The sequence below is a fragment of the Cordyceps javanica genome, chromosome 6 (genome assembly GCF_051103115.1).
Source record: "Cordyceps javanica chromosome 6, complete sequence".
Lineage (NCBI taxonomy): Eukaryota > Fungi > Ascomycota > Sordariomycetes > Hypocreales > Cordycipitaceae > Cordyceps > Cordyceps javanica.
This window is the reverse complement of record NC_139300.1, coordinates 69,722-94,268: the sequence shown is the minus strand read 5'-3', so window position 1 is coordinate 94,268 and position 24,547 is coordinate 69,722. Positions and strand designations below refer to the sequence as shown.

The 24,547-nt window shown below is 52.7% G+C and overlaps 9 protein-coding genes across 9 annotated transcripts; 5 read left to right on the top strand and 4 right to left on the bottom strand.

Annotated features, from left to right (window-relative positions):
• Positions 1-1,335: 1,335 nt before the first annotated feature.
• On the bottom strand, positions 1,336-2,499 carry V2A60_008483 (FAS1 domain-containing protein; the record flags this gene model as incomplete). Its single annotated transcript, XM_083259756.1, has 2 exons — positions 1,336-1,578; positions 1,654-2,499. 2 exons carry the CDS (start codon positions 2,497-2,499, stop codon positions 1,336-1,338), a joined length of 1,089 nt encoding a protein of 362 aa, XP_083115882.1.
• A 529-nt stretch (positions 2,500-3,028) lies between these two features.
• On the bottom strand, positions 3,029-4,092 carry V2A60_008482 (DUF3129 domain-containing protein; the record flags this gene model as incomplete). Its single annotated transcript, XM_083259755.1, has 3 exons — positions 3,029-3,388; positions 3,455-3,915; positions 3,987-4,092. The coding sequence occupies 3 exons, from the start codon at positions 4,090-4,092 to the stop codon at positions 3,029-3,031; spliced, it is 927 nt and encodes a 308-aa protein (XP_083115881.1).
• A 2,065-nt stretch (positions 4,093-6,157) lies between these two features.
• V2A60_008481 (uncharacterized protein) lies at positions 6,158-6,535 on the top strand (the record flags this gene model as incomplete). Its single annotated transcript, XM_083259754.1, has 1 exon — positions 6,158-6,535. The coding sequence occupies one exon, from the start codon at positions 6,158-6,160 to the stop codon at positions 6,533-6,535; it is 378 nt and encodes a 125-aa protein (XP_083115880.1).
• Positions 6,536-8,326: 1,791 nt separating this feature from the next.
• On the bottom strand, positions 8,327-14,349 carry V2A60_008480 (uncharacterized protein; the record flags this gene model as incomplete). Its single annotated transcript, XM_083259753.1, has 5 exons — positions 8,327-8,386; positions 8,464-9,831; positions 9,903-10,460; positions 10,530-10,739; positions 10,795-14,349. 5 exons carry the CDS (start codon positions 14,347-14,349, stop codon positions 8,327-8,329), a joined length of 5,751 nt encoding a protein of 1,916 aa, XP_083115879.1.
• Positions 14,350-16,333: 1,984 nt separating this feature from the next.
• Positions 16,334-16,927, top strand: V2A60_008479 (anthrone oxygenase family protein; the record flags this gene model as incomplete). The annotated part of the gene is made up of 2 exons (XM_083259752.1): positions 16,334-16,403; positions 16,497-16,927. 2 exons carry the CDS (start codon positions 16,334-16,336, stop codon positions 16,925-16,927), a joined length of 501 nt encoding a protein of 166 aa, XP_083115878.1.
• Positions 16,928-17,691: 764 nt separating this feature from the next.
• On the top strand, positions 17,692-18,089 carry V2A60_008478 (uncharacterized protein; the record flags this gene model as incomplete). Its single annotated transcript, XM_083259751.1, has 2 exons — positions 17,692-17,697; positions 17,781-18,089. The coding sequence occupies 2 exons, from the start codon at positions 17,692-17,694 to the stop codon at positions 18,087-18,089; spliced, it is 315 nt and encodes a 104-aa protein (XP_083115877.1).
• Positions 18,090-20,028: 1,939 nt separating this feature from the next.
• V2A60_008477 (glycoside hydrolase family 64 protein) lies at positions 20,029-21,372 on the top strand (the record flags this gene model as incomplete). The annotated part of the gene is made up of 1 exon (XM_083259750.1): positions 20,029-21,372. The coding sequence occupies one exon, from the start codon at positions 20,029-20,031 to the stop codon at positions 21,370-21,372; it is 1,344 nt and encodes a 447-aa protein (XP_083115876.1).
• A 462-nt stretch (positions 21,373-21,834) lies between these two features.
• V2A60_008476 (thioredoxin-like protein) lies at positions 21,835-22,503 on the top strand (the record flags this gene model as incomplete). The annotated part of the gene is made up of 1 exon (XM_083259749.1): positions 21,835-22,503. One exon carries the CDS (start codon positions 21,835-21,837, stop codon positions 22,501-22,503), a length of 669 nt encoding a protein of 222 aa, XP_083115875.1.
• Positions 22,504-22,602: 99 nt separating this feature from the next.
• Positions 22,603-24,060, bottom strand: V2A60_008475 (phospholipase D-like domain-containing protein; the record flags this gene model as incomplete). The annotated part of the gene is made up of 1 exon (XM_083259748.1): positions 22,603-24,060. One exon carries the CDS (start codon positions 24,058-24,060, stop codon positions 22,603-22,605), a length of 1,458 nt encoding a protein of 485 aa, XP_083115874.1.
• Between the last annotated feature and the right edge of the window lie 487 nt (positions 24,061-24,547).

Here is a 24,547-nt window from a genome sequence, read left to right as displayed (position 1 = left end):
TCTGGCATAAACGTTGAGCATACCACCACACTTGAAAAAAAAAGTTACGCTCCACAGTGTCAATGTTGGCGGAGCCACGTCTCCGCAAACTGGAACGGCTCCTCGCATTGCAAAGGCGCGGCTCTCGTCGGCCCCGATCCTGTACCGGGTGAACGGGTGTCCCCGTCTGCGCCTCAAAACGCCCGCGCGCCCAGGCGCCGCAAAGTCGGCCGAGCCGGCCTCACCCACCCACCGCCGGCGCTTCTGGCCCCCCATGGGGCTGTCCTTGCATGTTAATATAAAAAAGAAGATATAATAGACGCGATCAAAGGCGGGCCTGACAAGGGTTTCCGTTTGCAATGGGTGAATACTACCCTGGAGCTGCTTTTTTTTGTTTTTAAGGCATGCCCTGTCCTGTCGCACTAGCTTGCACGAGAACTGGACGATTTGACATCAAGGCGGTGGTTGAAGTGGAAATCCTCGTATGGTTTTTATAGCTTTACGTTACTGTTGTCTTTGCGACTTGAGATCTCATCTGCCAGACTGTCACTGTGCAAGTGGTGTGTGCCGTGGAGCCTCGTCCTACGCCGACTGAGTTACACAAGCTGGCTGATGGAATTTCCGCGCGCTGGCGAGGTGTAGACACTTTCTGCTACACGCGAAAAGGTGACCACAAATACAGAGAAACGAATAGGAACAGGCTTCGCTTGCGCATACGAACCGCATACAGGATAAAGACAGTGGGAGGGTAAAGGCACGTTCCACTCGGGCCTCGTGCTTTTCACAAGTGGCCGTCGTCCCGGGCCGCAAAATGACGCTCTTGAGGAAATGATCGTTCAAAGAGAAGCACATTGTGAATAATGAATGTGGACGATTGCATTTGTTGAGTGGCTCACCAGCGGCCAACGCCAAACCCGCGCGATATCAGAAACCATCATACGGGTGTGCTAGTCTAATCTGAGATGCAAAGAGCGACTTGGGCTGGGGATGCGAGGCATGTCGCCAATGTAGTTTATTATCGTCCTCTCCAGTTTAAAAATACAACATCTTGATATGCCGTGCCAGCCTTGTGCAGGCGATATTGAAGCATGACTTTTTGACCTGATTTGGGACCGAGCTAATGCTGCTGTTTGTTGCAGACAATAAAACCTGCGACGCGTGCACACAACTTGGGTGTCGGCGACGAGGCATGCGTTATGCTTGATAAAATTACAAAAAAAAAGGCGTTCAATGATGAGCACATGGTGGTTTCTCGAGTGCTGCTGCTGCTGCTGCTGATAATGCCGTAGCACGGAGCCGCATGCTTATCGGGTCTTGCGCGTTTGTATTTTCCAATCCGTTCACGGTGAAACGAGCTCAGCCCAGGGCTGGCCCAAACACGTCATCCGCCGCCTCGAGTTTTCGGCGCTTGGCATCGCGAGATTCTGCGTCTGTTCCGAGGACGCCTCCCTCGGCGGCGGGCGGGGCGCCCGGCTTCTTCGCCTTCATGGAGGCCTGTTCGCGGCGCGCTTGCTGGAGCGCCACGAGGTTCGCCCGGTCGGGATCTCGGCATTTCTGTAGTTTCTTCCGCAGCGGCTTCATCGACTTTACGGTTTCGGGCTAAGAAAGAGTCAGAGATTTGCGGTGTTGGTTGGGGTTCAAAGCTTTCTCGGGGGCAGCAAACTGCAAGCGTACCGTTCCCCAATAGTCCGTCATGCGCTCCGGAGGCTCCTCCTCGAGCATCTTTCGGCACGAGTCCAGCGCCTGGAATATTTTGTCGCGCAGCGCCGTCTGCGCGGTGACGTCTTCCTTGGCGGACGGTTCGGGCAGGGGGATCAGCGTCTCGACCAGGCCGGCGTCGGTGATGAGCAGGGCGGCCATCATGATCTGGCTGGGGGCGTAGTGAAAGTAGACGTCTGTGACGAGCGCGCTGAACTTGAGAATCTCGCGCGCCCGCATGTGGGCCGAATTGATCCTGTCCTGCTGGTCCGCCGGCAGCTTGCGCCGCAGCTCGAGAATGGCGCCCTCGAGCGCTCGGAACGGGTGCCTGACGTCAAAGGCGAACCTAATGCCCTGGCAGAGGAGAAACTCGCCGGCCAGAATCTGCTCGCTCGTCGTGTTGGGAAACTTGTCGGCGAGCCTGGCGAGGCGGATGTAGAAGCCCTCGGCCTTGCAGCCGAAGAACAGGCACGTCTTGAGCAGCTCCGTCGGCGGGTACGTCATGACCGAGTTGGTCACGTAGAAGCGGCGCAGGAAGACGGCGGCCGTCGATCGGATCTCGGTCGGGAGCTCGCAAAACTGCGCCGCGCGGATGAGCTCAATGGTGAAGAACTTGACCAGGCGCACCTCGTCGTCCGGGGTGAGGAAGTCGGGCGGCGGGTCCGCAGCGCCGCCGCCGCCGCCGCCGCCGCCGAGACGCGCAGCAATCTGCTGCTTCGCGAGGGCGTTTGTCTTGTGGTGAAGCTCCTGGAGGCCGGCCGGGGAAAAGGACCAGAGCCGGAACTGGCTCGACTGCCGATACCGCTCGTCTTCGGTGGCCATTGTGTTTTTGCGGCGCCCGTGCCAAAAGCGGCGATGCTGCTGCTGCAACGCGCCCAAGATTCGACGGTGGTGAGAAGCGAAGCCGTTGATGATGTCTGGTCAGAAAACGCGGGAGCTAGAGTGAGGGAGTGGGCTGGCGGCGGGGCCTTATTGTTGCCACTGCTATAGGTTGCAAGGCGAACAACACTTGCTTGGTACCAGTAGGCACGCAGTAATTGTGGTACGTGTGATAGATGGGAACATTGGATTTTTTTTCTTTCTTTTAAATAAAAGTATTTTTAGTTGGGTAAATTCGATTCAACACGCACTGCCTCGATGGTTGCTAGTCTCTTCATGCTGGTCAAGTATACATGGATAAACTTTGGCTATTTACACGCAAGCACTCTATAAAACATGAAACTGCCAACTGGGTTAATATATGTATTTGACAAATAAATTAAACAATAGAGAAATAAGTGAATAGAAATAGTAAATCTCGGGGCCTCATCCGCACTGATATCGGCCGCACAGAACAGTCAGGTGTCCAAGTTTACTCCTCAGCCTCGCGGTTGATCTCGTAACGCTTCTTCAGGCGGTACGCAACGGCGCGCTTGCGGGCCTTGTCGCTCTGGACGAAGGCGGCGGCACCGCCAAAGGGGCCGGCAAAGGCCTGGTTGCGGACGCGGACGACGCAGACGTTCTTGACGCCGGCAATCTCGCCCTCGCAGGTCATGCCCTCGGGCATGCGGACGGTGATGGGGTAGTCGGTGTTGGTGGCCACGGAGAGGCCAGAGATGCCGACGCCGGGCATGTTGAGCGGCATGCTGGCGCTCTTGAAGGCGGCAGCGTCCTTGCCGCCAGAGGTGCCGTCGATGGCGGCGGTGAGAGGGCCAGCGCCGTCCTGGTTGATCTGCGTCGAGACGAGTTAGAGGGATCCTGCGAGACGAGAAAGTTTTGGATGGGGATCGGTACTAACCTGGCGGTAGATCAGGCTGACCTCGCCGTTGTCGTTGCTGGTGGGCATGCCCTTCTCGGCACCCTGGCCGGCCATGTCGCCGACAATGGTCTCCTTGGGGTAGTCGTTGAGCTTGCCACCGAGACCGAGGACACCGATGACGGGGAGGTTGAAGAGGCCGCTGAAGACGCTACGCATCTGGACCATGTGCTCCTCACGGCGCTGCTGGCGCTGCTGGCTGAGGATGTTGGCGGGAATGTTGTCCTCGACGCCGGTGGCGCCCGAAGTACCCTCGTTGGTAGGGACGTCGCTGCCCTGACCCATGAAAGAAGCGACAACCTTGGCCGGGTCGACCTCGCCGTTACCCTGGGTCCAGCCGAGAGGGCTCTTGCCGGCGGCGATGTCGGCATCACGAATGATGCAGGTGTCGGCCTGGGCACCACAAGCGTTGGCAGCACAGTTACGGGGAGTGCCATCGGCAACTGTTTGCATCTCGAGTTAGCTACATGCCCTCGGGGGCGTACGGTTCACAGACGAAATAGCGTCTACTGACCTCCCAGACCAGGCATGGAAACACCGTTGGCGCCGACAACGTTGCGGATGATGCCGTGGGCCGAAGCACCGGCGGCGAGAGTGGTAAAGACAATAGAGTAGCGCATCTTGTGTACAGGCAGCTCGAACGCGATGAGAAAATGGGAAATATTAGTCAAGAGGGATTGGATGGAAGGAACCAATTGCTGTTGTCTCCGGGACAAGAAGAGAAGAAAGAAATCTGCAAACGATGGTATTAAAGCTGAACTTGCTGTGTGTGTATGCAAGCGAGATGGCCATGCGGGAACAACTCGCTTCTAATATATCCATCTTGCTGGACTCGGACCATCGTCCGTGGCGTATCACCATGGCCTGCGACCAAACTCAAAATGGCTTTGCAAGGACTGGCTTGTGACACGACCCAACCGCTTGTCCCTGCGCAGGCTACGGTGCCTTGGTATTCCATCTCTTCGGGCCCTGGAGCCCGGACTCGTAAATGACGGCAATGCCATAAACTAGTTAGTTTGGCCTGAAATCGCCGTGCCTGAAACGCTTTGGCGAACTGAGCGCTCATGGTGGGGTCGGGCGGCGGAGCTTCAAAGTATCCAAATTTGGTAAACTGGAGTTTCCGGGCCGCTAGGACGGAAATTCCTCTTCTCGAGTGTTTGGGAACTTGTTCAGCTGGACGTGCCCACGCTGTGGCCCGCGCGAAAAGGACCAAGTTTCTCTCTCGCTCCGGTGGCCGTCGGCGCCGCCGGGGGGATGATGAACGGGCTGCGGAGCGTGAGTGCTCTCGCTCTGCTTCATCATAGCGCGCCGGACTCATCTCCAAAAACTTTGGATAACGCATTGAAAAAACAAAAAAAAAAAAAAGGGGGAGCGGCTGAGTAAACAAAGAGTGCGGCAGACTCTGGAAAACATTATGCAATCCCAGATCCCAGAGCCGGCCCTCGCTAGAGTTGTCGGCTCTGCTAGCTTGGACGATCACCATGCAAGACACACGCTTTTTACTCGGGACAAGCTGAACAGGACGTCTTGCTTGGCGAGATAAAAAAAGACCAGTTGGAAACACTTGAAGCATAAAGGCGAAACAAGGAAGCCCTGCCCGGGTGTTTGTCCGCCCCCTGCCCTCCTCCCTCCTCCGCTCCTCCGTGGACCCTTGACTGTCTAGTTCCCCTGCAGCGCGGCTGGCGTTTTTCGCATAATATAATTGCTGCATAATAAGAGATGTATAAACGTGGGTTGAGCCGGGGTTGACGAAGTTTAGCGAGGAAAGAAGTGGGCAACAGCGCGAATCAAGGAAACTGAGGCGCTCTATTTTTACCTTGTTGGTGTGAATAACATCAGTATCACAGCCGGGCCTCATGAAGCCGCCCGCCGCCGGTCCTCTGATCTTCATTTTAGTTTTCTAGTCTCTTGTATCCGGACTTTTGCAAGGCGGCTGTGGCTTGGTTGGCTTCCTCTCACTTCTGCCCCCCCTCCAAAACTCTAATGAAGTCTGCCCTGACATTTGCTTACATTGCTCAAGCCTGTGCGACGCGGAGATCGAGTTCGCATGAATGCACGGTCTTTGTAACGTGATAGGGCCAGTGGCTGTTTTCTGCACCAAGCAAAATAATAATAAAAAAACAGAAAAAAAAAAATACAACATCAAACTTATGACGCCCACTTTATGTGGCTTGGGGCTTCTCGTTTCGTACCCCTAGCGGCCCTGAATGGAAAAAAGTGACTGAGCGCGTCGGCCCCCCCCCCTCCAGCTACACCTGAACAATGGTCAGTCACCGTTCCTGATACAATCATCTGAGCGGCTTCACCCACATTTTGCCCGGGGTCGCGACCAATGACCGCTGCGCCCTGGTCATTCTCACTACCCGATTAGGTAGCGCTCAAGCCCAAGCCCTCAGTCCCGGTCCTTGGGCCTGAGTGTTTAAACTTTTCTGGGCTGCAAAATACCGTGATTTGGATGGTTTTCTTGGCTTTTGTTACGGATGGCGCAAGGTCAAGCAAACCTTTTGATTTCCCTGCCGCATTCGTAGAATACTTAAACTTGGGCCTTCGCCGGTTGTCGTTATTCCCAGATCATCAGCAAGCCTCTCCATCATCTTCAGCCCTATCATTCTACTCTTCCCTTCTCTCTTTTAATTTTTTTTCCTTCTTTTAGAATAAACCCTTCCTCAACTTCCTCCATTCAAAATGAAGTCCTTCGCCGTTGTTGCTACCGCCCTCGCCGCTGGCTCGGCCGTGTTCGCCGCTCCCGTCGCTGACAAGCGCGAGATGAACTTTGGCGGTATCGCCGGCCCTCTCGGCAGCCTCCTCGGCGGCAACGGCGTTTCTGCCCCCGTCGGCGGCTCCGTCCAGAACGGCGTCGCTGATCTCTTCAAGCTCGGCGACGAGATCCTCAACATCCCCGGCGACACCATCCGCAAGCTGATTGAGGGCAACCCCGCCGGCGCCGCCACCGGTCTCCTCCAGGACCTCCTCAAGGCCGGCACTGACATCCCCAAGGATGCCATGGGCCTCGTCACCCCCATCACCTCGGCTGTCGGCCAGGGTGCCCAGGGCAAGCAGTAGAATGTGTATCCTGATGCTTCCAACTCTGCCGTTCCCGTAAAGGGAACATTCTTTGGCTAGGTACGTTCCTTCTTTCGGCTCCTTTTTCATGCCAGCAGCTTTCAACTAACAGCACCCAGTCTTAGCCCCATGGCGGGCAACGGTCATCTGAGGCGCCAACTACCCTGAGGGTGCTGTCGATCTCTTCTGACAGGCTTATTCTGTTTCTTGATACTGTTTATATTGATAAATAATTTACTTCCAATTTTAACCGGGTTAAACAATTTCGTCTTGTTCCTCTCTTGAATTTCGGTGGCTGTCCCAGTCAGGTGAACCCGCTTGTCGAAGCTTGTTGTAATCCGTACGCCATGTTGATAAGTAAAGGTGCTAGCCGACGCTACTCCGACCGAGGCGTTGATGAACTGGTACCTCAAATGAGGGCTCGGACCCCAAATTCAAGTTCCAGATTCAGTTGCATGACGCTGCAGTACCCTAAATGGTCCAATCCCGAGTTTCTAAACGCATTCCGCAGACCGACCCGGAGGAGCCGGGAGCGTAGCGAACGACTGATGAGTGCTAACCAGTACATCAATTTGAGTCAGCACTCATATTCAACGAGGTTTTGGGCTAATTGTAGGGGCCAGCTATAGGAGCAAAAAAATAAGAAATAATGGCTCGAGTTCTGATACCAAGTCAATGACTCGAGGGATGAAGAGCGCTGGGAGCTGCTAAGGAACCAAGCACCCACCTCTGCGGCGTGCTGGGGAGGCATGCGAGCTACCACAGGTATGGTCGTCTAAGTATATGTCTATCTATAACGGCATCTATTATGGAAACAATTCTAAATATTATAGAACTCTTGGAAAGGAATTGTTCTTGTTATATCTCACATCTACATTGGGAGCGCATTCTTCTATTAATGATTATACTTTATTAGTGAATAACAAGTACCTGCGAGTCTCTTGAGCATGCTCATGGAGTAAGGTAGACGTGGCGCATGAAACCAGCGACTAAACACAGAAGCATATTTTTTGAGTCAGTTAGCACGCCAAGTCCGTAGCTTCAATGCCATTTGTAGAGGTCTATAGGCATGCTGACTCGTCAGGGCCAAAGCCTAACAACAAGTCCAAATGGCATCACAATGGCGCTGTTTTATGTAGCTGAAGGGTTGCAATCTTGCAGGGCCGCAGAGCCGTTGTGACAGGGAACAAGCATCTTCGCCGCGCGCAGCCGCGTATCAGGTGAGTGGCAATCGGCAGCGCGGCATAGGCAGATTTGCTCCAAGAAGAGAAACGTAGAAATGCTCCGCCACGGCGTAATAAGTGATTGCTGTCAGCCATTAGACTTACTTTGGACAACGTCTAGAAGGGAATCTGGCTGCAAATGCCACGTATTGTGCTATAGGATGTGTCAATATCGTCAACTGTCTACAATCAGTCACGTTTCTTTTCCTATAAAGGAAGCATGGGGTTACATTGGCGTGAAACCCAGAGCCATTCATCGAGAGACTTGTAACGCTGTTGTGTGCTCAGGCGAGACGCAAAATATCGCGCTACAGTAACTGCGCTCTGCTCCCAGGAGAGACAGTAAGACGTTAGTAAAAGGCACATGCGTAATGGATTTTTTTCTCGTTTTGAGTATATTTAAGCTTGTCTACTAATTCTGTAACTAGGAGGGTATCGTGATGTATGTTTTGCAAATTTGGATGTCGAGGAACAAGGGTAGATGAAAGAATTGAAATGAAGGAAATTCAAGGTTACTGAGAAAAACAACGGACCAAAAACACGAAATAATTCTCTGATCGAAATCCAATCAAGGCTGATCCATTGCCCGTGCCATGTATGCTGCCACATCGGCCGCCGATTTATCCTTCTGCGGAGCCAGTCAGTCAGACGATGAAAGAAAATTTCGCTACACTTGAGCCAGAAAAAAAAATGAAAAAAACTTACCAACAGAGTCCAATGATCTTGGCCAACTGCTCGGTCAACCTGCACTGGTATGCCGGGGAATAACCGCGCCCAGCCTCCAGCGGTAAAGTCTGTCCGCTTATCCGTCAAGAACTTCATATGCGGTGGATCGTCTGGCCGTGGATGGAATGTTTCATTGACGGAGCTTTCGCAAGCCCAAAGAATGTGCACCTTGCGCAGAGTATTGACTGTCAGTGGCATGGCATTATACGAGCTGAGGACGCGGTTGATGCTTCTGAAATGCCGGATGAGCCACTCAGGAGCCGCTCCCTGCCCGCCAAACAGCCCGGCGGAGCTGCAGTATTCGAAGAAGTGCTCCGGGAGCATCTGCAAATTCTCGGGCGGCGGAGAGTCGAGGAGAAATAGATCTCTGACCAGCTCTCCCCTGTCCATGAGCATCTGCGCGGCGCGGAAACCCAGGATGCCCCCGGCAGACCAGCCGGCAAAGCTGTACGGCCCACGAGGCTGGCGGCGCTTGATCTCTGCGAGGAAGCTCCCCACCAGCTCGTCCCAGCTGCAGTCCATGTGCGTGTTCTTTTTGAGATACGGCGAGTTGAGCCCGTAGACCACCAAGTCGTTTGCGATTCTCGGCAAAGGCGCGTAAGACGAAGCCAGACCGCTTCCGTCTGGGAAGAACCACAGAACTCTTTCTGAAGTCCGAGAGCTGCCTTGCAAGACTACAGACGTTGCGCAAGGAATAGTGGCGGCCGGAGACGTGGGAGACGGGCACGAGGCAGGGGTAGACAGACCAGGCTCATTGGGCGACGGGGAGGCGTCGATTGAGGATACGAAACTGGAGCTGCAGCTAGAGGTGCCCTGATACGGAAACAGCGTCTTCCGAAGCTCACGAATCGACCCCAGTGACGAGAGAACGGAAGAAGTATCAATGTCCATGTCGAGATCCTCGCGGAGACGGCTCCCAATCATGAGCACCAGAAGTGAATCCAGACCGAGATCAACAAGCGACGCATCGTCAGTCAGCTGATCAATGTCAATTTCAGCCTCCTCCGAAATGATCTTGAGCACCTCACTAAATCGCTCGTCCACATCATCGTAATTTTCCGCACTGTCAGGAGCCTCAGTAATGGTGTTCGTCCTGGCCTGTGAGATGATTTGCGGTTGCGTCGTTGGAGCTGCGCCTTCCATTACATATTGGGAGACTGCAGTCTGTGACCTAATGGTCTCAAACGCTGGTTCAGGAAGTAGTCCTTGTGCTGGTACTGGCGGTGATTCAGAGACCGGGACAGTCTTGTTGCACACTTCACCGCCGCTCTTACCCTTGGGCTCCTTTGGTGGCTTCGCGGCTTGTGTCAGGATAAACCTAAGAAGCCGGCGAGGAAGGCCTTGGATCTATATCGTGTCGCGTCATCAATCAATGGACATGTTCAATTCTGACGCAGCGAGTCGTATCATTGACTTACCCGTACTCCCTTGACTAAGCCTACTGCGCGGTCATCGGTAAAGATGACAATGTCACCTTTCCAGAGCTGCTCCTCTTTTCCAGGTGCCATGCAAACATGCGTGCGATACTGACAGTCATCGCGGATAGGCTCGAATACTTGAAAGTCATCCCAGCCATGATTGACAAAAACGTCCGTGCTGAGGTTGGTTCCGTCATTGGCGTTCATCACGAAGCCACCGGATTGTGTCAAACCATCGATTCCTCCGGGGTTGATGTAGAAAGTACCACCCTTTTTCATCTGATTGAAGCTGACTGTGCAGACGGCTTCATAATTGTCGTTGTCGTACAAGACTTCGTCAATGCAGTGGTAGTCTGGATCGAACTCGGCAAGTGTGGCAACCATGCGGTAAGCCATGGGCCCGCTCAAGCGGCACGACTTTCCTTCGGAACACTGGCGGCGCATCCTATCGAAATGGCCCTGGTAACTAGACAAACTCTGCTGGAGACGCTGCTGTTCGGACGTGTCTGCGAATTTAATCTGGCAGTTGGCAAGCTGCCCGACCGAAGCACCATTCTTCTATCAGCTTTGTTAGTAATCATCACCTTGGAGAGAAGATGTGTATCGAGTCTTGGTAGATCTTCTTACGTCGAGGACGGAAAAGAACGCTTTTCCCTCGCGGCATGCCCAATCAAACCTGACTGTGCAGCGTAGCGTCTGGTTCCAGTCGGCAGAGCCAATTAAAGCCCTTGTAATGTCCATATCGGCAATGTTGACGACAGGGTGGCCAGAAAAGAGCGTGCGGAAGCGTTCGAGGACATACGATCCAATGGAAAAGCTTATATCTGCGTAGATGGCCTACCATAGAATGTCAGAACAGACGAAGCCGAAAGCCTTTGACTATGCTACTTACCGGCGTGCATAGAGCGAAGCCATCCACCTTGTGACCCTTGAAAAATGGCTGCACGTCTTCGCGGCTCACATCACACTCAATAGTTATTTCGTAACCATCACTGCTGCTCACATCTTTGAGCACTCTGTGAATAGTGCTGCTAGTCTCAATCCTGGGCGGTGTTGGCGGGGTCATAGGAATGGAGGTTTTGTCTGCAGACAGTAGGGATATTGAGCTTGCGAAAGGAATGTCGCCTTTTGTCAGAGTCCAGTCATTTCTATATGGAATCCAGAATGACTTGAGATCCCACCTGTAGCTAGGAAGTTCGACTACGTTCCTGGCAGATGGATGATCAGCAAAGTACCCGTCCCACTTCACGGATAGACCGGCGCTGTAAAGAGAGCAAAGCGTCTTTAATAAAACATCCCATGGATCGGAGTTTCGCCATAGTGTAGGTAGAGCTGTAACGCTAGGGCCGAGAGTTGACTTGATCATGCCCGACACGACGGGATGGGGTCCAAACTCTATGGTGTAAGCTCCGCTGGAAAGTATTCCCTCAGCGGACGCAGATTCGAGACAACCCTTCATATTGACAGGCATTCTTGCGTGGCGTACAACGTAGTCGGGCCCAAACACGCCACAGTCTCGGACGACGTCACCGGCGAGTGGCGAGAGCACGGGGATCTGCGGCTTGCGGAAGACCACACCCTGTGCATCCTGACAAAAGGCCGCCTGTATGGGAGCAATTTGAGATGAGTGGAAGGCATAAGGAACGTTGATCAGCGTGTTTCGTATGCCGGAGGCGGCCAGCGCCCGCTGCACATCGGCCACAGAAGCGACCGTACCAGCCAAGACAGTCTCCCTGGGTCCGTTGATGCAAGCCACCTCGACGCTACTATCATGGATAAACTGGCCAACCTCAGAAGTTGAAGCAAAAACGGCGAGCATGGCATGGGAGCCGGGAGTGCACATGTCCTGAAGATGCTGCGCCCGGCGGCCCACCAAGTAGACAGTGTCCGAGTCTGAGAGAACGCCTGCAATGTTCAAAGCCGCGTAATGACCGAGGCTATGCCCAACGACAGCAGTCGGTGAAATACCCCAGGAGATCCATATACGAGCCAGCGCAATCTGCATGCAGGTATTGGCAAGCTGAACGACGGTCGGTGCGTAGTCACCGACCTCCTCACCCCGGCTCGCGTTGAACAGACTCATGATACTGGGGAAGCCGAAGCGGCGAACGAGCTGGTCGAACCGCAGAATCTGCTCACGGAACACGCCAAGCGTTTCGAGGAGCCGCTTGCCCATGCCGGGGTACTGCGACCCTTGGCCGGTAAAGGCAAAGACAACGTGCTTGGGTGGTGGTGGTGCGGCGCGGGTGGCCGCCGCACACCCTTGGCTGTCCAGAACCTCGGCCAGCTGAGATTTCACGCCGTCAATTGTGCTGGCAGATACAATGACGCGATGACGGTAGTGCAGGCGTCGCGCTGTGGTCGTGTAAGACAGGGCCGGCAGTGGAGGCAGTCGAGACTGGCAGCCCGAGAGATGGGCCACCAGCGCCTCCATGTTAGCTCGGAGTGACTTGGAGCATTTCGCGGTTACTGCCACGGGGTAGGTGGTGGTCCTGGCATCACCGAGGCTGTTCAGAGGACGCGCCTCTGTGAGGAAACGAGGCGGCTCCTCGACCAAAAGGGACGTGTTGCCGCCAGCAGCGCTAAAGTTATTGATGATGGCTTTCCGCGGCATCCCATCAAACTGCGGCCAGGACGTGGACTCCAGCTCTATGCGAACATTTCTCGCTGCAAGATCCGCAGGAAATGCAGGGTTGATACGGGTCTTGATGCCGCAGTGAGGCGGAATCTCCTGCTTGCGCATCATCATGATGACCTTAATCAAAGCGCTTACTCCCGAGACGGATTCTCCGTGACCAATATTGGATTTGAGCGCACCCAAGTGCAGAGGTCGGTCAGATGGTCGCCGGTGAGGCTTGGTACCGAGCGGAGCCAGGACGTCGCAGACGGAGTTGACCTCTCGCGTGTCGCCCGCTTGCGTGCCGGTGCCGTGCATCTCGACATAACCAACGTCATATGGCGCAGTACCCGAGTCGTTGAGCACCCTTTCAAAGACATCTCTCTGGGCGCCAACATGAGGGCGCGTAATAGACTCGGCCTCGGCTGAATGATTAGTGTAGGCACTACCGAGGAGGCAATGAATGGTGTCGCCGTCCTCGACAGCGTCCTCGAGGCGTTTGAGGATGACAGTAGCGACCCCTTCGCCTCTGCAATACCCATCTGCAGTCTCGTCAAAGGTTTTGCAATTGCCCGTGGTCGACAAGAAGTGGCCTTTATCAAGCCCGGTCGTCATGTCTGGGTTCGTCAGCACGTTGGTGCCACCAGCCACGGCCATATCAATGTCTCCTTGCCACAATGCATTACAGGCCGCGTGTATAGCAGCAAGGCTGGAGGAGCACGCTGTATCAATCGCCATGCTTGGGCCTGAGAACTTGAAGAAGTAATTTATACGTCCGGGGATGAAGGCGCGGTTGGCGCCGGGGATGTAGTAGGCATCCACATCTTGACCACTGTTGGACTCGCACCAATCATTGCTCGTCACCCCGTAAAAGACACCGACGCGGTCTTGTCTGGTAGAGACTGTGCGGCCTGGAACGACCCCTGCATGTTCCAACGCTTCGTACGCGGTCATCAAGGCAAGCCGCTGAGCCGGGTCAATCTGCGGTGCCTCACGGGGTGAGATGGCGAAGAATGAAGCGTCAAAAAGATCTGGATCGTCGATCCAGCAGCCCCAACGAACTTTGCTCGTATTCTTTGACTTTCCAGACATGTCGACATGCGTATTTGTGTCCCATCTCATTTCAGGGACCTCACGGCACATGTCTGTTCTGTTCTGCAGGAGCTCCCATAGCTCCTCTGGGGTCGATGCTCCCGGAAACCTTCCAGCCATGCCGATGACGGCAATCTTTGATCTTCCCATTGGGCCATGGCAGGAATGGAGCTGACCTATCACCTCTCGAACCGGTGCCAACTCAACAACTCGATTGTCGAGGGCAGAGCTTAGATGACTTCGAACCGTTTCACCCGCGTCAGTACCAATTGGCACTATTATTACATTTTCCGAGCCATGAGTGTTGAAGGACGATACAAGATGTTCCATCATCTTATCCACCCTCATTGGGCGCGTCAGCACGTCGCTGATAGCACCTTCTAGTCTCCCCAGAGAGCTCGTGGCCCAGAAGGGACGACCAGTGCCACATGACAGTAATGGTATAGGCGTTGCCGTCACAATGGTGGCTCTTGAAGGAGATGTATGTCTGCATCGCTCAAGAATGTTGACGACGTCTTCTTGGCCGAACAAGTGCGGAGCGTGGTAAGGACTCCGAATGGGTAGCATAAGTTTCTCAAACTCACGGAGGGCTTCCTCCTTGATCAACTGATCTAGCACTTCCGGCGACCCGCTAACGGTAAGACCTGTGCCAGCAGTCGCACTAATGTAGGCATGACGGGAAGAAGGCTTTTGAAGATTGAAACCTTTGAGAAAGATGGACATTTCGTCCGCAGACATGCCAGCCAAAAGCAAGGAATATTTAGACGAGTCCGTGGGGGATGTCGCCGAGCCGCCACAATTCATCGATGCAGCCTCTTGAGAGGCCCGAAGGCCCGTATGTAGGCCGGCAACAACGGCATGCACAGCCGACGGGATCAATTGGTCCAGATCTATTGAGGTGCTCACCACTGCAGCTGCGATGGACCCTGTGCACAGACCCAACAACTGGCTGTTTTGGGCTTTGGGAAATGATATTTTGCCTTCGGAATGGACCCTGGATGGCCGGTATCAGCCAAAAGTCTTGCTACTCCTTTCCTCATCCGCGTGAAAGGGGTTCTGGCACTCACCATATAAACGCAGCAAAAGAATGAACGAGGCAAAGCGCCTGCTCCAGGGCAGGGCTTATGCACTCATCGCGTTTTCTGGTAAGAAGATCGGCAATGCTGGAGAACTTAGGAGTTGCATCTTGAGAATGCAGGGGTAGACGGCCAAGCTCTGTTCGAAGAGCGGTATAGCAGGACGAGAAGAATCTGTTTAGGTGTACATTATTGGAGAGAATCAAGCGAGCCAGCGACTGCTCGTAATTGAATGTTTGATCACCGAAGATGTACACTCTAGTACTGTTCTCGTCAAGCTCGGGTAATTGTGTCATTGTGGAAAGGTAGATGGAAATTCGAAGGAGTGAAGAAGAGAGGAAGAGGCAAAAGCAGTCGAGAAGTAAAGTAAAAGAAGAAAAAAAAGTGCTCCTTCGTTAGAAATAAAGAGTCCTCAAGTATACTTCGTCGCAATCGTGTCTAGCGACCATATCAAGTTTGGCCCTGGTTATCTGTTTTCGGCCTTCTTATTTGCTCCCCACAAATTTAGCCTCGCTGCCGCACTAATTCAGCCAGCCTCATCTGCTGCTGCCATATCGGGTCGTAGGAAACAGCCGTCCTCGGGCAGTTATTAGCGTCCCGTTGTGGTTGTGTCGCTCCACTAGCAAGATGAAATCCCCGACCTGTCGGTATCAGCTACATTGATCCTTTGCGCGGTCGGAACGAAAAGATTACTCGAAGATTTTCTTATTATTTACCGCATCTTTATTAGCGATTACCAAAAGCACACCCATGATTCTCCAGCCTCTACTCCGTACACCACTGTATCGTTATCTTCACCTTTCATCCTTACCTGGATACACTCAGTCAAGAGACCACTATAAATATGGCTTGTAGCGCGACTTTGCAGAAAACGATGGGATTTTGGTTGGATGTGGGGATGAACGACATTTCGGCTACAAAGGCTACTTTGACTACTATGCTGGTACCTTTCGCCATCTTATTGCTGTATACGTCATACAGCCCAAAGGTACACAAGAAGGCGCCGGCTTTCACGTCCACCACAGTGCCATTCGTCGGCTCTTGGCAGTTTCTACTAAGGAACTGTAAGTTTCAGCCTATCCAAGGGTTTTAATTCTATCAAGTCTCAAACGGCCGGATCAATTTATAAGCTACGGGCGCTGACTGAATTCGTAGAGGAATAAGTGTTTAAAGATGCCGTATTTTGGTGTGATGTGGAGCGAATCATCGTAACCCTCATATGTGTGACCCCCCCAAGGAGGTGGCTGGGGCATCACCATTGCCATGGTTGGCGCAATCCGTCCAGAGATGCTGTCGCCCCACGCCGGGGAGATCTGTCTGGGCATCTTCATCTATTCCCGTCCTTTTGGCGCCCCACATCGGGATGAATTCAGTCCATACCGGCAGGACGATCCGTTTTCAAGGCTGCCATGGCTGAGATAAAGTTTGCCGACGGATACGGGCAAGCCCAAGAACCATCCACCCTTGACCCGAGACGCTGTAGGCGGGCCTTTTCTGGCCACTTCCATTCTCGATCTTGTCAAAATCACATCGAATCTACAGATCGCTGTTGAGGTGGCGATTTTGGCGACGGCCTACCGAGAAAGTCTCTTATTCTTGGGTCATCCTTCGTTCTACAACCTTACAAGCCTCAACCGCCACCCACAATGACTCTCGCAACGGGCACTAGCCGTACCAGCCAGCACGTGGGAGTTCTAGCAGGCGCCTTCCTCTCTGGTACGTTGGCCCTTCTGAGGCGAGAAATTTGCGGGGATGTCGAGGACCGGCCTGCGTGACTAACTCTCTTCTTCCTCAACGTTCTTTACACAGGGGCCATGATGTCACTATGCTTCACCTCTGTTCCCGTCATCCTAGACACGGCCACAGATGCGAAACATCTCGGGAGACAATGGGAACAACTTTTCCATTACGGCCACCGCATCTTCCCTGCTATGGCTGTCGGGATAGGCCTTATCCACGGCTATACTGCCATCGTCAAGCGCCGGTGCGCTGACAGATCGTGTTGGGCTTTTGCTCTGGCTGGCGTCGCCACTGTGAGCATTGCACCATTTACGTGGGCCTTCATGGCCGCCACAAACAGGCAGCTTTTTGAACTCGCCCCGAACCTGTCTCAGCTCTCTGCAGCTGAGATGCTGTCAGCTACCAAAGACCTTGTCGTCAAATGGGCAAGACTGCATCTCGTCCGGTCTCTTCTTCCACTAGCTGGCACTTTGCTGGCCGCTTCCGCAGCTTTTGCGTAATACAAAACCTGTAGCCGGATGCTTGTTACTTCTGTTGCAATGGCGTTCCTTCATCCCGAGTATGGATGTGTGTCCACAGCGCTGTTGGTGTATGGCACATGTACTGGAGCGGGTTCCAGGTACAAGCTGCTACATTGGTGGTACATCAGATGAAAGCTATGGCCCAAGTTTCACAATCATGAATAATATATAATTTTAGAAACTCTAATACAGAAAGTACTGAGTTGGGGCTACTCTCTTGCGGGTTTCACGAATTGCTGGGCGTTCCTCAACCGTTCAAGAGCACTGAGACTCGTCCACACCCCTGCCCAAAGGCGTGTGCACCAAAGTCAAGCCTGATATACAATCACATCTGCCATGAGTATATGTCCTTTCGAGAAGTATCTGGAGCGTGAACCATAAATCTGCAAATCATCGCTAATAATGCATAACAGCCATGATATTCAGCCTAGCCCACCAACCACCAGCTGCATCTCGGTCTTATAGTGGCACTGGAGTGAGTGGCCTCATGACCGCCCTTGCACTCTAGTGACAGGATTGTGACGTCTGAATATCGAGAGATCCCATAAAAATTTGACAGCAAGTATAAATTATTAGTTTGATTGGACTACGTCGATATTCCTGCCAGTTTGATCAACAGAATTGTACGAAGCTCGCTTGTTGTCAGTCAGTCCGTCCTGTCTTGGAAGTGCTGAGATACCGACTTGAGATACAGCGGTAAAGCGGTACTAAAGTGAGGTTGCCTGAGGCGTGTTATTCTCAAAATGTTTGTAGATCGTCGAGCATTTACATAGTCTCATTAGAATGAGAGAGAAGGGCACCAAGGAGTACCCGAACCTCCGCTGCTTTCAAGGCCAAAGCGCGCAACACGTGGCTTGAACAGCTTGAGAAGTGCGGTATGCGAGTGGAGTACTCTATGGACGTGGTTGACTACTTTACGGACGAGAGTACAGCCAAGGAAGATGTCTTTTGCAACTATGGCTCAGACACGAAACCAATCCGGTCGTCGCTGCAGCCACAGACTGCGGGGTGTGTGTCGTGGAACCTTACTGCCGGGAAACCTGTGCCGGCCAAGAGCAGTGACTCGCTTTGTCTCAAGACGGCACACCCGGCGGAATTGGCTATTAAGTATCTGAAGGTTGCTCAATGCTTCGAATTGTAAGATGATGGCTCGTCTATTTTCCAATCTCGGGCCATCTAGATGGAGAATGGAGACTAGAGCTAGTTCACATCTAAATAGGTGCTCTGAAGAGCGAGACATGTAGATTCGAAGGTATAAAAGTGAACACAAACTACTCTGGAAAGCCTAGGTGCTCTGGGTTAAATATTTGCATGTTATCCATCGTTTTCGGTCGGGCCGTATTGGAAGACGGCGGCTAAGCTCTTTGTGCGCATGAGACACTATGTAGCCGGACCGCGCTATAAATTGGGAATACGCAATGCATTATCCCTGAAAGAAAAGAAAGCACCGAATAACACTTCTCTTCGCAACATCCAAGTTGTATGAGGCGCTACATTGCATGAGGCAACATGTAATATTAGTGCTTTCCTCAGGCCACCAGCATGAGCAATGTCAACACTGCATCGGAGAATCTCCAGGGATGTGGAGCAGGTTGAAGAATGACTCCTTACTGCTATTAGATGAACCAGAATAGTAGGCAGAACTCTGTCACATGGTGTATAACGAATTTAGGCTCTGCCATACCAGCCGATATATAAGCGTAGCGCAACACGTTGGTGCCACTTCAGGGACCGTTGGTAGCAATTGAACTAGGGAAGTATCAGTATGCTGCTGTCATTCTCATAGCTGCTTGGAGGATCTCATCATAATCCTTTGTAGTTTTTAGGCCGATCAAAGCACCGAATGCAACATGAGAGAACCATCGAGGTTGGCGTCGGCGCCCAACTCCAACGCTCCAGTACTCGGACGTTTGAGCGACTAGCTTGCATTAGCGGGAGAATGATATTCAGGCACCAGCTTTCTGGGGTAAACTCTCTTGCAGAGAAAAAAATGGAGATCCGGCTGCAGACTCGGTATTAAGGTCCACAAACGACGTTCGGTTATGAGTCCTCACTGTCATCTCGGCTGAGTAAGACCCGACGGCGTGGGCGCTCCTGAACAATGGCCGCGCAAGGTTTGGGCCGATGTCACCTGGACGAATCCTGACCAAGGCACTACTGAGCAGTAGTTTGCTTCAGACTTTTTGCAACTAGCTCACTAGAGAAAGTAGCTCCGGGGGGTTTGTCTGCAAATAGCAAAAGCAGTAGACCGTGTGAGCCGAGCAAGAGGGGTTCACGCGCAGCCGTGGCGGACAACCCCTGAGCTCCGCCGGAGCCCAGAGCGTCGACAGTTGAGAATTCGGTCGTGGACAGCTTTAGGAAGGTGCGGAATCCTCTTGATGCCCCGGGACCGAAGAGAGTCCGTGGTAACGTGGCTTCGAAATCCTTTCGGAGCGGGGTGATGAGCCGACAGAGAACAGTTGGTTCTTCTTTGTCTCTTACAGCAGCTAAATCAAATACCTTTCGAATCAATCGGCCCGTCACAGTTGAGGATCAACATTGATAGCTTTGCTGGTCTAGCTGCCTGTCAAGTACACTTTATGGTATGTTTGGATCTACTCACAGGATGTTCCAAAGTTATGCTTCTCACGAGCTGCTATGCGAAACATGGGAAACTGCTGGAAATATATAGCGTAGTAGGTCATTCAAAAACACGTCTTGTATTCTCACGGTACATTTGAGCTTCTCGAGATCACTCAAGACGATGGAGATTACAGTGGAGTTGATCACACGCTGAGGAGCAATTCGCTCGCTTATTCCCCCTCGCGCTGACAGAATGCGTTGTGGATCAATCTAGAGAATAGCATTCCGAGTAAGTATGCTTCGAAAGTAGTAACGTTGATCCATATTGAGGAGTCGTGGTGGAGATGGTTGGGAAGCTCATGGCGTGGCTCGCAGAACAGCCGTTTAGAATATCTCAGCATGCAAGGAGCAATTTGCGAAGCACCATGACTATATATAAAGCTCGAAAGTAGTTCAAAGTGGCAACACACTCGCCGTATTTCTCCTGACCAAGTACAACACATCCATCAATAGTCAATATGAAGCTACTGACTGCTGTCGCCGCCCTTCTGGGTGCTGCAATGGCCGCTCCGACAATTACACTCCGAGACGGCTCGGATGTTACTATTGTTCATCCCGGCACGGTTAAAGATATGAAAGTTACCAAAGAAAATACACTTAACGGCACATACAACGGGGCACAGACCAAGATTGTTGCCCTCTCGGAGATTTCTGAGCGTCCAGGTAACTCCATTCCCTTTGAGTTCGTCAACAACTTTTCTGGTAGGGCCGTCAATGCATACATTGTCGGTCTTGACCCTCAGAAGCGCGTTGTCTTTGTTAGACAAGATGGTACCCTTGTCTATCCTAGCTCTGGGGGATCTGGAGTACCTGTTCCTGTGAAGGAGAATATCAAGATTTCCCTACCCGGCAAGGGCCAGAAATTATCCATGAATCTTCCCATCTCACTCGAGTCCGGCCGCATCTACTTTGCCGAAGGTGAACTGCAGTTTGCCATGGTCCGTACTGGCGATGGTGGTGACGGTCTCGTTCAGCCCTCCGTCACCAACCTTGGAGACCCCAGTGCCGGAACCGATTGGGGCTTTGTCGAACTGACCTTTACCAAGGAGGGAGCCATCTACGCCAACATCAGCTATGTTGATTTTGTCGGCATGATCCTTAGCATGGACCTCACTACTGATGATGGTACTCCCAAGCAAGTCACCAAAGGTCTCACCAACGGCGCCATGCAGACCATCTGCGATGGAGTTCGCCAGCAGGGCTCCAAGGATGGCCGACCGTGGGGTAAAATGTGCATCGCCAACAGTGCCGGAGCTGCTGTTCGCGTCCTCTCGCCCAACGACTATACCGTCATCGATCCTAACGGGTTTGCCAACTACTGGGAAAGCTATGTCAACCAGGTCTGGGACAAGTACTCGAAGCAACCGTTGATTGTCAACACGCAAGGCGATGCTGGAAACGTGAGCTGCAAAGTCTCTGGTGGCCAGATCAGCTGCCCCGGCGACAATCTAGGATTCCAAAAACCATCCGCCGCCGATATTTGGGGTTGCAACAGCGGACCATTCGAGAACCGCGGCAACGGTGTTCACCTAGCCGCCGTTGCACGCATCTGCGCCGCCTTTGTCCGCACCACCCTCCTTCTGCCTGGCGGCAACGTCCAGCCCAGCCTGCCTGCCAGCGCTTACTATACCGCGAACCCAACGAACCACTACGGTCGCCTGATTCACGAGCACGAGACTGACGGTCGAGGTTATGCTTTCCCTTATGACGATGTCAATGCTGGCAATGAGAACGCCTCTGGGACAGTCGCCTCCGGGCGCCCGAAGACGTTGACCGTCTATGTCGGCGGCTACACAGCGTAGGCGTTGAATTCGAGTCCATTTGTATTTTTATAAGAGAGAACAAAACTACGTACATATTTCTGATAGCCTCAATTGAACATACCTTTGACCGCATGACCCTTTCAATTGTAGAACCAAAGCTGGGCATTGGCGATGGTGGCAGGCACGACCAATCCGTCTTATACAATGGGAATATAGAGGGTCAATCTTTGTGCGCTAATGTTGTTGTCCCCGACCAACAATCATTGCGGCGGCACTGGAGTCTGATTGGGGGGAATGGCGTGCGGGATGGCCATCATTAATAATTCGCCCACTGTATTTGCGCTGGATACGGGGACGAAGCAGAACCTTTCGGCGGGTTCTCAGAACAATACATTAGTAATATGCTCCGAAGGGTAGATATAAGATTCTCAAGTATACTTTTCCAGAAGAACTATCTCTTCATAATTTTTCTCACCTTTTTTGAGCTATCTACGCGCCAAAATGACGACTTTCAACATCAAGGTCGTCTCAGACACTGTATGCCCGTGGTGCTATGTCGGCCACCGACAGCTGGAGCAAGCCATCAAACTCTGGCACGCCAAGCACCCAGAATCAAAGGATACCTTCAAAATCGAATTCTTTCCTTATCAACTCATGCCAGAGTTTCCAAGAGGTTCCGGTATGAGTATGGATAAGGAGACTCTTTACAAGGCCAAATTTGGCGCCGCGCAAAGAGAGCAGGGTCACCGGAGGCTCGCAGAAGTCGGCACGCCTCTCGGCATCAACTTTCGCTGGGGCGGAAACGTCGGCAACACTCGCGACTCTCACCGGCTGATCGAACTATCCAAAAAGTACGGCAGCCAAGTTGAGAAGAAGACTGTCGAGGGTATTTTTTCGGCCTACTTTGAGAATGAAAAGGACATCACGACGTACGAAGTCCTCGGTGAGATTGCCAAGTCGTCGGGCATCCCGGAAGGAGATTTTCGAAAAGCTATACGGGAGAGTGATGAGTACGGGATTGAAGTTGACGAGGCAGCCGCGGGCGCGAGAGCAAGCGGCATCGATGGCGTCCCTGCGTTTACCATCCAGGACCAGTTCCGGTGGTCAGGAGCGAGAGACCCGGAGGCATTTATTTCGCTGCTAGAAAAGGCTAAGCAGATAAACCCGTGAAATACATACTGACACATGCCGGCTATGCATTGAGGCACGTCAAATTCATTGACTTCTATGATCAGAAAACTTGTAGTTCTTAAATTTTAAACATGCAATTTATGGAGGAGGAAAAGCACGCCGCCCACGGACCTTGAGCACCTTTTCCCAAAGCACTCTTTCGGCAAATCCGGGCACGTAGAACAGGATACCCAGTTCCTGGCTGGTCCACCAACTAGCCCTGTCCATGTTGCCGGAGCCCAGCAGAAGATAGGTGTCGTCGACCATTGTCATCTTGAAATGACTAACAACGGGCTCATCTGGTTGGCTTTCTCGCTCGGCAAGATGCTGATAATAGTATATCTCTAGCGTTCCGAGAGGATGTGGTTGAGCTTCGAGGTCCGACTGGGCGCGATGACGCTGCGCCGCGACCAGTTTTGCATACTCTTTTATTAGCTTATTCATACAGCGACTGGTGGTTGTTCCACAGGTGGCGAGCTGCTCGATAAGCATCATTGATTCGTTGGTCCTGATTTGAACAGACACGCCCCGAACCAGGGCTGCGAGAATCGCTTGTATCACAGGTTTGCTTGTAACGTTTGGCGTCACTAATATGATACTAGTCCTCGCGTTCGTGAACAGGGTCAGAAGGGCAGCGTTCAAGGGTGTCATCGGCGGGTTCGGCTTCCTGAGGAATGGAATCCAACTGAAGCCAGGATTTCGATGGTGAGACGAGGGTAACAGAATCGTGGGAGTGGACTCTAGAGCAAGCTTCACCGACTGAGTAGGAGACATGGCATCGGCTGCAGAAAAGGGATGTGCATCAGTGTTGCCGGTAAGGATGCCGGTTGCTGGTCGCTCCGTGGGCTGATGACTACTTCGCAGAGGTTGCATCGGCATTGCGTTTGACCGGCTCGTTCCCAAACCCCAAACACGTTCATGAAAGGACAGCAGAGACTGCACAGCGCCACCATGTAACTGGACACAACCTTCAAACCACTTTTCCCAGCTAACGTTGCAACTGGGAACCCATGCTTCGGTTTCGTCGACAATGAGATACTTTGGATGCATTACACTGAAGGGTGTAAAAAAAAGAGTCTTGACAGTCAGTTCAATGGAACCACTCCGCAGGGTCTGCTGGTCTGGTAGCTTCAGAGCCTTCCATTCGGAAGGCGGATATACATGGCCCCCTCTCGATGAGGTGTGCAACAGCTTCTGAAGGAGTCCACGAGAGGAGAAGCCGATGGTGATATGAAGTGTAGGCAGGTGGCTCTGGCTGGCACGAGACGCCGCCAGCTCGAAGAGGGTGGCCCGAACGGACGTTGCCGTGGGAGAGTCTGCCCAGAAGCAAGTCACCAAGTGAACCGAGCGTCTGGCATTGCGAATGGCGGGCAGGAGGGCGCGCTCGTAGATGCTATGTCCGGTCCCGACGTACAGCTCTGTCAAGGTGCTCGTGGTGACGAGAGAGTCAATGGTGTTTGAGTTGTAACTTGGAAAGTCATCAGATTGCTCTTTTTCGTGCGCGCCAATGAGCTGTCGCCAAGGCTCGACAAAGGACGCCGGAAAGCGTGAAGCCATCGCGCCTCTCGGTGGGTGAAGAAAGAAGGGAAGAAACTACCAAGGTAGGGGTAGGGTAGGTTACAGGTAGGTGGCTTTGGGTGGCCGCTGAAATATAGCAGATAGATTTTGAATTTTGCGCATGACTATACCTAATTTAGTGGGTGACCAGGTAGCTAACCCGCCTATCTCTGTAGAGGTCACTACCATCTTTACCACAGGAACCTATGCACTTTCGTCACCTTTAAGAAGTAGCTACCTAATCATAGCAAGAGTAGGTGCTAGTTTAGTCTCTTTTACAGTTTAAATTCCTCAGATCCAGAGAGATTTTAAAGCCTCGTGTGCTATATTGCAGCGGCCGGCTTTGGTTGTATTTTATTGATTTCAGGGGGGTTCGTAGCCGCTAAGTAATCTCCCACTCGTACCCCTGCACCAGTGCAGTGCAGGTACTGTGGATAGTTGCCTACCTAGTAGATGTAGGTCTGTTCCAGGTACTCCGTTCTCGGTA